General features: G+C 37.5%; 1 protein-coding gene across 5 annotated transcripts in view; it reads left to right on the forward strand.

Annotated features, from left to right (window-relative positions):
* The window catches only part of METTL15 (methyltransferase 15, mitochondrial 12S rRNA N4-cytidine), a 251,900-nt gene that overhangs the window by 145,836 nt on the left and 93,103 nt on the right, over positions 1-12,961 (forward strand). For all 5 annotated transcript variants that reach the window (XM_082683258.1, XM_082683259.1, XM_082683257.1 and 2 more), the window contains exon 4: positions 11,940-12,131. In XM_082683258.1, the coding sequence (XP_082539384.1) occupies positions 11,940-12,131 (192 nt within the window). The remainder of the gene's footprint in view (positions 1-11,939; positions 12,132-12,961) is intronic.

A 12,961-nucleotide genomic window follows, 5' to 3' on the forward strand; every position in this document is an offset into this window, starting at 1 on the left:
AGAGTTACTGAGAGATACAAATACAATTATATTTATCATTTCTAATGAACATTATTCTAAAATGTACATCATGGGAGTGCCTGGCTATCTCAGTCCGTTGTGTCTGACTTCCCGATCTTGGCTCAGGTCATGATCTCAAGGTTGTGAGATCGAGCCCTGTGTCAGGCTCCCTGATGGGCATGGAGCCTGCTTAAGAGTCTCTCTCTCCCTCTGCTCCCCCATCCATCCCGTTTCTCCCTCTCGTTAAAAAAAAAAAAAAAAAATGCATTATGAATTGTGATTGAATGGCTAAATCCAGTTTTTAAGAAGTATTTCCTGAAGGGAAAGACAATGGTCAGTAAAAATAATGCTATCAAAGATTTTGAGCAAATTATGCAAAGCAAAACTGTCTTTTTATTCCATTTCTATAGTATATGGAAATATTCTTTGAGCAAGGTGATCTTTGAGCAAGGGCATCAAATATACAATCAAACCAAATATATACAGTATATGGAAATATTCTTTTAATATTTAAAAATGATCATAATTCACATGAAAATCAAAATATCCTAGATTATTTATAAATATGTCTCAATGAGCTCTGTGGTATGGTAAACATAAACGTATCAAAAAGCAAACAGTTTTCCTCAACATCACTTCTCATTAGGGAAAAGCAAATCTGAACTATGGTGAGATACCACCTCATACATGTCAGAACACAAGAGACAGTAGATATTGGCAAAGATGTAGAGAAGGGGGATCCTTCTTGTACTGTTAGTGGGAATGCAACCTGGTGCAACCAATCTGGAAAGCAGTACAGAGGTTCCTTGAAAAGTTAACAATAGAACTACCCTCCAATCCAGCAATTGCACTACTAGGTATTTATCCAAAGAATGCAAAATGACTATTTCAAAGGAATACATGCACCCTGATGTTTACAGAAGAATTATCTAATAGTAAAATTATGGAGAGAGCCTAATTATCCATTGACTGACGAATGGATAAAGAGGGTGTGATTCACACACACACACACACACACACACACACACACTCACATGCAATGGAATATGACTTAGCCACAAAGAAAGAATGAAATCCTGCCATTTGCAATGACATGGGTGGAGTTAAAGTGTTATGCTGGGTGAAGTGGGTCAGTTGGAGATAGACAGGTACCATATTGTTTCATTCATATGTGGAATTTAAGAAACCAAACAAATGAGCAAAGGGGAAAAAAGGGGGGGCAAACCAAGAAACAGACTCTTACCTAGAGAGAACAAATTGATGGTTACCAGAGGGGAGGCGGGTGGGAGGATGAGTGGAATAGGTGATAGAGATTAAGGACTGTGCTTGTGATGAGCACTGAGTAATGTGTGGAAGAATTGAATCATATTGTACACCTGAAACTAATGTCACACTGCATGTTAACTAACTGGATTTTAAATAAAAACTTTAAAAAGAATGTTAACAGTTCTCAAACTATAATAGGCATGGTGTGGAAAGAGAAATATAGCCCAATAGAGGCACATCAGAGAGGTTGGACAAAGAAAAAAAAAAAAGATCTTTGGTCAAAAGATCATGGCTGGTATGCTCTGCATTTGATGGCCTTGAAGGAAATCCTTGCCATTGCTCTCAGCTATCAATTGGCAGCACAGTGACCAAATTATAAGAGTATCTAAGGGAAGAAAAGTTGGAGCTTGGGGGGAGAGAGATAGCATTTATTAAGGGCTTTTCTATGCCTAGGCATCTTAGTAGGTGTTATCATGTATATTAATTAAAATACTCTTCACAAAAGCTCTGTGACATTGGAATTGCTCTGTTTGCATAGTACAAATGAAGAATCGGGCTCCAGAATTATTAGACAGTATGCAGTTAGAAGAATTTTGATGTTATATATTCAATCTTTATTTAAATACACAGTCAAATAAAATACTCTTACATCACCAGGCTCAGTATATATTAGTGCATTTAGTCCTATATAGTAAAACAGACCAATAAGTTGTATTCCATATGTAGATGACTTGTGAGAGTCAAGAGGAATAATACTTATCATAGTCAAATTAAAAAATAATTAGATAAAGAATTAGAAAGCTGATCTGATTTAGTCTGAGTCCAGAACTTGTTGAGGTATTTCTACCATACTCTGCTGTATTAAAGGGGGAAACCTTATACACTGTGAAATACAGGGAACTGATACTGAGAGAAATTAAATAACTTGTCCAATACCATAGGGTTGGTAAGTAGCAGAGCCAAGATTTAAACATAAGCATTATGATACAGTGTCCTCATCCCACTCTACTACTGTTTTAAGAAGAAATAAATGATCTCAGTAATTTACCGAAGTTTGTGCATATACCTTTCTTGTTCATTTTTATATTCCTGTGTCCAGCCCCTTGTAGATATTCAGCAAATATTTGTTGGGTGCTAAATCTACACACCTATAGCTATGTAGAGATGGAAATTATTAAAGGCAAAGTGTTTTATTTTTTAAAAAATTTTTTAAAGATTTTATTTATTTAATAGATCACAAGTAGGCAGAGAGGCAGGCAGAGAGAGGGGAAGCAGGCTTCCCACTGAGCAGAGAGCCTGCTGCAGGGCTTGATCCCAGGACCCTGGGATCATGACCTGAGCCAAAGGCAGAGGCTTTAACCCACTGAGCCACCCAGGCGCCCCCAAAACAATTAAAATGTTTTAATTAAAAAAATCAGACAAACTAGGCAGATAATCAATCATGACAAGATCATAATGGTAAGGAATGCGATCTGAAGTGGTATTAAATAAATAGAAAGTTGATAGGTATTACAGTGTAGTGGTTGAGAGCAAAGACTCTAGCAAGACTAGCCTGTGTTTGCATTCTTATTCTACCACTTCCTAGTCTTATGACTTATACTCTCTGTTCTTATTTCTTCATCTGCAGACTGTGGGCCATAATGTCACTGACCTCTTAGGGTTATCAGGAGCATGAAATGATTTGATAAGTATACAGCACAGGATCTAGCACACAGAAAGCACCCCACAATGTTTGCCCTTACAGTTGCTCAAGTTAGCTATGTGTTTCATCCACTGTTTTGGTTCCCTTCTGAATTCCTTACTTCGGAGGCTTAATGAACTGGTAAAGGTAGCCATGGCCCCTGCTTAGTGCCTACAGATGAATAAAATTTAATGACTGAAAAACAGGTAGTACATTGGGATTTACATGAAATAATATTGATGGTAATGTGAGAAGGACTTAGATCCACAGTAAGCAGACCAACCTCCTAAAAAAAAAAAAAAGTTATTTGTATTTTGCTCTTCTTATCCTTTTATGGGACATTATTACCCAGGATGTATCCCCAAGTACCCACACAAAATAAATGAATAAGATTTATGATGATGTGAACCCTGGATTCAGTTCACTTTAAGTTCAGCATAACAAACTTTAAGTGTCTTGGTATTGTTCCTGGCACCTTTAAAGAAATGTTAGTTCATGAGGCTCCTGGGTAGCACAGTCAGTTAAGCATTGGACTCCGTTTTGGCTTGGGTCGTGACCACAGGATTGTGAGATGGAGCCCTGAGCCAGGCTTTGCTTTCAGCATGGAGCCTGCTTGAGATTCTCTCTCTCTCTCTCTCTCCCTGCCCCTCCTCCTTGTGCCCTCGCTGGCTCGCTCTCTCTCAAACAAACAAACAAAAAAAACAAATCTTAAGGAAAAAAAAATGTGCTGTGAAGGGGGGAAACTTCTGCTTTACATTGCTCTGCTTGTCACCGTACTTCATATGATCTGTGTTTATTACTAGTACTGACTTGATGTGTTGATTTTAGTGATTGGTCAGTTCTGATTACATCTCTAAACTTACTTTCTTATGCCTGACTTTCTAACCATATTCCTGCCTAGAACTTCAATTTCTTCAGGACTAGATAACTTGTTCTTTTTAGGAAAAGTCTGGCCTGCAGTTAGAGCCCTTCTATTTGCTGCCACATTTACATGATGTTAACTTAACTCATTCCTGTGTTTGCATTCTAATTCTACCACTTTCTAATTTTAATTCTACCATTGTTTTCTTACAGACCCCCTACTACCACCTGCTACTCGCTCCCAGATGATCATGTATTAGCTCTTACCAGACCCCTATGGCACAGACTCCTTATTGATCTCTGCCCAGATTTGTATTTCTGGAATCAAACCCTAGCCCCTTAGTCTACCTTTGAATTCTAACAGCCCTTGAGTCTGGATTGAGCTATGGGCTTGCTCTGGCTAATGGGATATTAGAAAATGGGGCATATCGGGAACTTAAAAAGTACTTGTGTATTGGAGTCAGCCTACCTTGCTACTTTTGGAGCTTGACCATTCGAAGTTAAAGCTTGGACTAACTGGCAAGATGCCACAGACGCATGGTCCAGTTGCCATCTTAACCCCAGCCAACTTCCCAACATGTAGGTGAGGCCGACTGAGACCAACTAAACACAGTCACCCACTATCAGAAGAATTACCCAGTTGAGCCCAGCCTAAATTGCTGTAGCACAGAATATGAACTGATAAATGATTGTTGTTGTTGTTTTTTTAATTTTTATTTTTTATAAACATTAATATATTTTTAACCCCCGGGGTATAGGTATGTGAATAGCCAGATTTACACATTTCACAGCACTCACCATAGCACATACCCTCTCCAGTGTCCATAACCCCCCCCCCCAGTACTACTGGGTATTTACCCTAAAGATGCAAATGTAGTGATCCGAAGGGGCACATGACCCGAAAGTTTATAGCAGCAATGTCCACAATAGCCAAACTATGGAAAGAACCTAGATGTCCATCAACAGATGAATGGATCAAGAAGATGTGGTATATATACACACAATGGAATACTATGCAGCCATCAAAAGAAATGAAATCTTGCCATTTGTGATGACGTGGATGGAACTAGAGGGTATTATGCTTAGCGAAATAAGTCAATCAAAGAAAGACAACTATCATATGATCTCCCTGATAGGAGGAAGTGGAGATACAACATGGGGGCTTAAGGGGGTAGGAGAAGAATAAAGGAAATAAGATGGGATTGGGAGGGAGACAAACCATAAGTGACTCTTAATCTCACAAAATAATTGTTGTTTTAAGCTACTAAGTTTTGGGGTAATCTGCCACACTGCAAAAGCTAGATGATTTGGAAAGGATCAAGACCATCATTATTAATTGTTTCCATGGACCATTTTTTGGTTTTTGTCAGTTGTATATGTCTGGATTGTATATTTGTTTACTATGGCAGAATTCATTATTATACTTGAGGATAGAGGTATATAACAATTTAAAGCATTTATTTAGTATTACTGGTTAAGGTTAAAGTAGAAGAGTATTAAATCTTAAGAGGAGGGGCCCCTGGGTGGGTTAATCTTCTGCCTTCGGCTCAGGTCATGATCCCAGGGTCCTGGGATCCCAGGGTCCTGAGCCCGTATCAGGCTCTCTGCTCAGCAGGGAACCTGTTTCTCTTCCTCTCTCTGCCTGCCTCTCTGCCTACTTGTGATCTCTGTCTGTCAAATAAATAAATAAAATCTTAAAAAAAAATCTTAAGAGGAAAAGTATAATAGTGAAATTTTTCTTCCCTAGCCTGTCTCAGTTATTCTCCAAATTCAAATTTTTCTTAAAAATTTATGTTCAGACTTTACATGTTTTAAATTGTTTTGATTCTACACAAATAAGTCTTCTCTCCATGAAACTGAAAATTACAAATCCATGGGAAACCAAAGTACCTTTTAGTATTAAGCATTTTATAAACATAGGAGTTTGGGGGGTTTAAAACTAAGCTGGACAGTACTCACATTAAGAGCAACCCTGTTCAAACCTGTGAGTTGGATCCACTTTTATAATTTGTAGAGGAATTTACCCTTAACCCTTATTATTAAACTTCTGTGCAATAAGAGGAATGAGAAAGTTCCATGGTCAATCCTAAATCAAATACACAGTGAATTGTAGCTACTCTTACATCACTACCTACATATTAGTCCTTTATAACAAACAGCCCATAACTTGTATTCTAAGTGCAGATGACTTGATAGAATTAAGATCTTCACAAAAAAAAACTAAAAAATGGCTTCCAGCAACCAAGGTATTGTTGACTTCTACTGCTAAGCATCTTGCCTTTTCCTGGGCTTGGATTGAAGAACAGTTCTCACATAGCATGTGCTTTGAATCACAGGCAATATCCTGCTTACATCCTGGGGAGTCTGAGGTGAGGACAAATGAAAATAATGATGATTTGAACAAATCGTGCGTTTGTAATAACAGCTAAATGTCCTGGTTTGCCTCTATTTTGTGACCATCATGATCGTCCCTGGCTAAGTCACACTTTTTAGTTACTTGTTTTATAACACTTGTAAAATATATATGCACAAATACTGAAAATTAAAATTTGAAGGAAGGGAAGAACGAAAAGGGGATTGTGCCGGTCCAGTAAAATTAGCCTCACATTCATTGCATATATGTAATAATGTCCCCAGGGTCTAAAGTTAAGGCTGAGTTTTCTTTCGACAGATTAATTGGTAAGCTTTGTGGATGGCTTTTTGACTCTGAGAACAATCTAATTCTAGAAACATGTAACTGGTGCAGCATCAGAAAACTCTGCCTTAAACACGTGATTTATTTTGTCATGTTGACAGTTGGTTACTTTTGTTACCATATGATATTCTCATACTTGTGTATTAAACTGAGTTTTGTACCACAAGGATTACATTTTAGTTATTCAGTAATAGTCAGGTGTAAAACTGTATGAATTTTGTGTGTTCAACTGTTAGTTTGAGGATACCCAAGAACTCCTTATAATATTTATTTTTTTTTAATTTTACAAGTATATTAGCAAACAGGGTAATAGCTGTAAACCCCAAGGAATTAAGACTGTGAAATAGTGGCTTGTGTGAGGTTTTGCTCTAGTAAAAGATTTCTGTGGTTAAAGGTAACACCTGGATCTTAAAGGGTTGTAGTAAATGTGTAGGGCAGAAATTGTACTTAGATCTGCAACAACTGACAAAGATGCACAAATACAGTAATGGAGGAAGCTTAGCAGCTGTGTCCATAGGGCGCTTGGGTAGCTCAGTTTGTTTAAGCAGCTGTGCCCATGAAAAGACTGAAAGGGCAGCAGCTTCTTGCTAGACATATCTCCAAAGGCAACAAAACAAAAGCAAACAAAAACAAAGTATTGGGACTTCATCAGGATAAAAAGCTTCTTAGCAAAGGAAACAGCTAAAAGGCAACCTAGGGAATGGGAGAAGATATTTGCAAATGACTTATCAGATAAAAGGCTACTATCCAAAATCTATAAAGAAGTTATCAAACTCAACACCAAGACAACAAAAAAATCCAGTCAAGAAATGGGCAGAAGATATGAACAGACATTTCTCCAAAGAAGACATACAAATGGCTAACAGACACATGAAAAAATATTCATCATTAGCCATCAGGGAAATTCAAATCAAAACCACATTGAGATACCACCTTACACCAGTTAGAATAGCAAACATTAACAAAACAGGAAACAACAAACATTGGAGAGGATGTGGAGAAGGGGGAACTCTCTTACACTGTTGGTGGGAAAGCAAGTTGGTGCAGCCACTTTGGAAAACAGTGCGGAGATTCCTCAAAAAATTAAAAATAGAGTTGCCCTATAACCCTGCAATTGCACTACTGGGTATTTACCCCAAAGATACAGATGTAGTGAAAAGAAGGGCCATCTGTACCCCAGTGTTCATAACAGCAATGGCCACAGTCGCCAAACTGTAGAAAGAGCCAAGATGCCCTTCAGCAGACGAATGGATAAAAAGGATGTGGTCCATTTATACAATAGAATATTACTCAGCCATCAGAAAGGATGAATACCTAACTTTTGCATCAACATGGACAGGACTAGAAGAGATTATGCTGAGTGAAATAAGTCAAATAGAGAAAGTAAAATATCATATGGTTTCATTTACTTGCAGAACATAAGGAATAACATGGAGAACATTAGGAGAAGGAAAGGAAAAGTGAATTGGAGGAAATCAGAGGGTGAGATGAACCATGAGAGACTGTGGACTCTGAGAAACAAACTGAGGGTTTTAGGGTGGAAGGGGGTATGAGGATGTGTGAGCCTGGTGGTGGGTATTAAGGAGGGCACGTATTGCATGGAGCACTGGATGTGGTACGTAAACAATCTTGGAACACTGAAAAAATTAAATTTAAAAAGAAAATTAAAATTAAAAGCCCTCTTGAAATTTAGACGCATTGCTTTATAATAAACCTTCTGAAAATACAGTGAGTATATTATCTAGAATCAGAACCAGCAGAAGTTACACACACACACACACACACACACACACACACACATAATGTATATCTCTTACTGGTTCTTTTTCTCCTGAGAATCCTTAGGGATATTGAGGGACATAATACATAAATATACAAGGGAATTTATTTTAAGGAATTGGCTCACACAGTTGTGGTACTGGCAAGTCTGAATTAGGGCAAGCCATCAGGCTAGAAGTTCTCTGACAGGAACTGATATTGAAGTCTTGAGGCTGAATTTCTTCTTCCTCTGGGAAACCTCAGTTTTTGCTCTTGGGAAACCTTTCACCTATTGGATGAGGCATACCCACATTATTAAAGGTAATGTTCTACTTAGAGCGAACTGATTATTAACCACATTTATAAAATAACCTGCACTGTGGGACGCCTGGGTGGCTCAGTTGGTTGGACGACTGCCTTCGGCTCAGGTCATGATCCTGGAGTCCCGGGATCGAATCCCACATCGGGCTCCCAGCTCCATGGGGAGTCTGCTTCTCTCTCTGACCTTCTCCTCGTTCATGCTCTCTCTCACTCTCTCTCAAGTAAATAAATAAAATCTTTAAAAAAAAAAAATAAATAGCCTGCACCGCAACACTGAGATTAGTGTTTGATTAAATAAGTAGATAATGTAGTCTTGCCAAGTTGACATATAAACAGTTATAGATATAATCAGTCTCTCCCAAATGACATGGCTCAAATTTTGAGGTCCTGTTGGAACAGAGATTGGCAAGCAAGAGGTGGCCAACAAATATCCCTTACAATGACTTAAAATGACAGTAGATATATGAAAGGCTTCCATGGTTGTAGGTTTTTGGTTGTTTTACATGGACTAATATCAAGGGGAAAATATAGAAATATAGAAATAGTGAGGAAATAGTTAGCAACTAAAAAACAGCTCAGAAACAGTAGTGAGTTCTGATGATTGAGAATGTTCGAACATGAGCTGGAGAATTTCGTGTAAGGCCTTAAAATTAAAGCCCAATATTATGTATTCTTGACATCTGGAGAAAAATGAGAGACCTTCCATTGTCCCAACCACAAGCTACCTGCCCCCCGCACAGTGCTCCCACAGATAAGGTTCCTGAGCCAAAGGAACCTTATTATCAAAGGGATAAGTAAAAATATCTGCTTCTCCCTGAGTAGCAGGTTTCAATTCCCTGCCCATGAAATTACTCAGACACGCCAATCATATCACATTCTCCCATCAGAACCAAGGGACAACAGTTCTTTTGAACTATAAAACCTGCTTCTTATAGCCTCTGCTTGCCTACTCTGTTCCTGCCACCCACATGTAGCCTTGCACACCCTCCTCCCCTGGGCTGTAAGAGCTGTAAGGATGTGTGATTAATAAACTGTCAGTCTCATCTGTCTGGTGGCCAAGTGCCATGCTTTAACCATTTTCATAATCCTAGAATGGGAATCCCACCCTCACCAATGGGGAAAATGGGAGGTGGTTAAAACAGTGACTCTCCTTGCCTCTACCCCAGCACACCCCAGCAGTGATGGTGGAGAGGGAAAAGATTCAATCAGTTAAATAATTGGAATTAGTGAATTGAGAGTTGCTTTCCAATCCCAGTATTCTATTATTTGTGTTACCAGTGTTTAGTATTAGCATTTGTTGTGTATTTTCCAAATACAGATATAACAATTTATCTTTCTACTGCTAGCACCCATCAGGTTGTTTCACAAATTATTCATTTATATATTTCTTTCAGTTCAAAGCTCAGAAAGCCATGCTTTATTCATCTTTATATTAACAATTAACATAATGCTAATTAACATAATGTCTGATATATAGGAGATAGTCCATGAATTTTTGGTGAGTGAATCTGAAAATCAGTTTCTCCATCAGAGTTTGGGAAAAAATTACCAATGAGCAATGAAGTTCTCCTTAAACATAATATCATAAATATGAATTCCCCTGTTGAAATCCAAATTCACCCTACCCACCTGTAGATGGAGAGAATGAGATCTTGGGAGAGTTGCCATTTTTTCTTTTCCCATTCCCCATCCAAAATGCATACCAGTTTCCCTAAGGCTTCTGAAGAACCCTGCAGGCAGCATCTCACTTTGTGTAGGAAGGAGAATTAGTATAGCTGCAAGGTGATTCCAACTTCTTGCCTGTCTATTGATTTTGAATGCTCCATTCACTTCAAAGTGCCTGCTGAAAGCTAACACATTGTTTCTGCAAGAAGGCATTTATTTTAAGCGTAGTTTCATGCATCAGGTGTGCAGCTGCACAGCACCCCATCCTAAGTTATGGTAAAAATATGGTTCTTAAGTGTTTGGCTTAAAGATGTTTGACATATCTTTTTTCTGTGATCCCTGTTTATTATTTATTGTACTTAAATTGGCTTATTAAGTTTATATTTTCTAGCTTTATTGAGATAGTTATTAATGTACCATACTATATAAGTTTATATATTTGACTTATATAAGTGTAATGATTTGATTTATATATATTGTGAAATGATTACCACAATAAGTTAGTTAGCGTCCTTCTTCTCATATACATATAAAAAAATGTTTTTACTTGTGATGAGAACTCTTAGGATTTACTCTTAACAACTTTATATATATCATACAGCAGTGTTAACTGTAGTTGTCATGTTGTATATTACATCCTTTTTTATTTAACTAACTTATCTGGACGTTTATACCTTCTGACCACCTTCATCCAATTCTCTTTACCCCATCTCCTGTCTCTGGTATCCACAAATCTGATCTCTCTCTCTCTTTTTTAATGAGTTTGGTTTCTCTCTCTTTCTCTTTCCTTTTTAAGATTCACGTATGAGATCATACAATAATTGTCTTTTTCTGTCTGACTTATTTCACTTCGCATAATGCCCTCGAGGTCCATCCTTGCTATCACAAATGACAAGATTTCCTTTTTTTTTTAAATGGCTGGATAATACTCCATTGTGTGTGTGTGTGTGTGTGTGTGTGTGTGTGTGTTTATGTGTATATATGCAACTTCTTTATTTATCTGTTGATGAAAAGTTGTTTATATGTCCTGGCTATTATAAGTAATGCTGTTATTAAAATGGGGGTGCAGAAACCTCTTTAACAGAATGCTTTCATTTCCTCTAGATGTATTTCCAGAAGCAGAATTGCTGGATTCTATGGCGTTCTATTTTTAATTTTTTGAGGAAGCTCTATACTATTTTCCATAGTAGTTATACAAATTTATATCCCCAGCAACAGTACACAGTCCCCCTTTCTCCACATCCTCACAAGCCTTTGTTATCTCTAAATTTATTCTTTTGATAAATAATATGTACTTCTTTTTTTGACCCATAAATTTAAGATTTCTTTTTGAAAAGAGGAAAGTTTATTTTGTGCAAATGAATAAGGGATTTTTTTTTTAAGAAATATGAATGGTCTCAAAAAAGAATTTTACAAATCCATGAACTTATTGTATACCTTCACAGAAATATACAATAAACTGTGTTTGTTAGAAAAAATAAAATTACATTAAATCACCTCTGGCATTGAAACCAAGGATGTAAAGTTTCCATTTCCATATGTCTTTATATAGTACCAAACACGTGATTGGCCCTTAGAAAATACATATTGGTTAAATAAGCTAATAATAGGCTGTGCTTCCTTCTATTGATCATGCACCTTACGAATTTAATATAACAAAGTCTTTTCTCCATCTCCTGCATTTATTCACAGTAAACAGATCCGAGCTATGCTAGGCCAGTTCAGCCAAGCAGAAGCCTTATTAATGAAAGCTGGAGTGCAGCCAGGAACTTTGGATGGAGTTCTTTTGGATCTTGGGTGTTCCTCCATGCAACTTGATGCTCCTGAGAGAGGTTTTTCCCTTCGGAAGGACGGGCCCTTGGACATGAGAATGGATGGTGGCAGGTGAGTATCAATAAACCATTTCTCCTCACAACAAGAAATCAATTTTGCAGAAACGCTCTGGATTTAATTTCCTCTTAAGACTGCAGAATTCCCATCACACGCCCACACCTAACACTATCCATACATAATAAATCAGTTTTGTTTGCTACTCATTATAGACTTTAGTGTTTCTTTAGATTTGAGATTCTAAAAGGAAAATCATTTCTGTCTTTACACAGAATAGTGAAGAAGATAACTTCCATACTGATAATCTTTTTTTATAGATATAGTATGAGTTTTTTAGACTATAAACAGTATTGATAAATGCGATGCTGAAACAATGGGTCCATTTTTATGCAGGCCCCACTATGCCTCTTGTGAGAGGTAAAAGGATTATATTTAATACATATTCTTTTGAATACTGAATGAAATGCAAGATTCTGGAGGTCAGCAATTGTATGTTTTGTCCTGTCTCTGTCCTGTACAGTTACTTTGGTTTAATGTTCCCTAGAGAAATTACAGTTTATAGTACCGTACCAACATAGTGCTATGTACAGGACAGCTTTACACCTCCTCTTCATTCCTCACCACCCTGGAAATACTGGTTTGTTCTCCATTATTCTAAGAGGTACCTATAACACAAAGAGGGTTACATTCTGGTAAACTGTAGGATGAGTCATTTTAAATCTAAATTAATTTTTAAAGTTTAGATTACCACTTGTCTCTATGCCTAACACTGGCTTAGGGACAGAATAGTCTGTATGTACAAAGCTTAACCACGTTTTTCTTCCTCATTTCATGCCCCACCATGACCACCAAATTATGTATCATGGCTCCTACTTTTGGGAAGC

This window comes from Mustela nivalis, assembly GCF_964662115.1.
Source record: "Mustela nivalis genome assembly, chromosome: 9".
NCBI classification, from domain to species: domain Eukaryota; kingdom Metazoa; phylum Chordata; class Mammalia; order Carnivora; family Mustelidae; genus Mustela; species Mustela nivalis.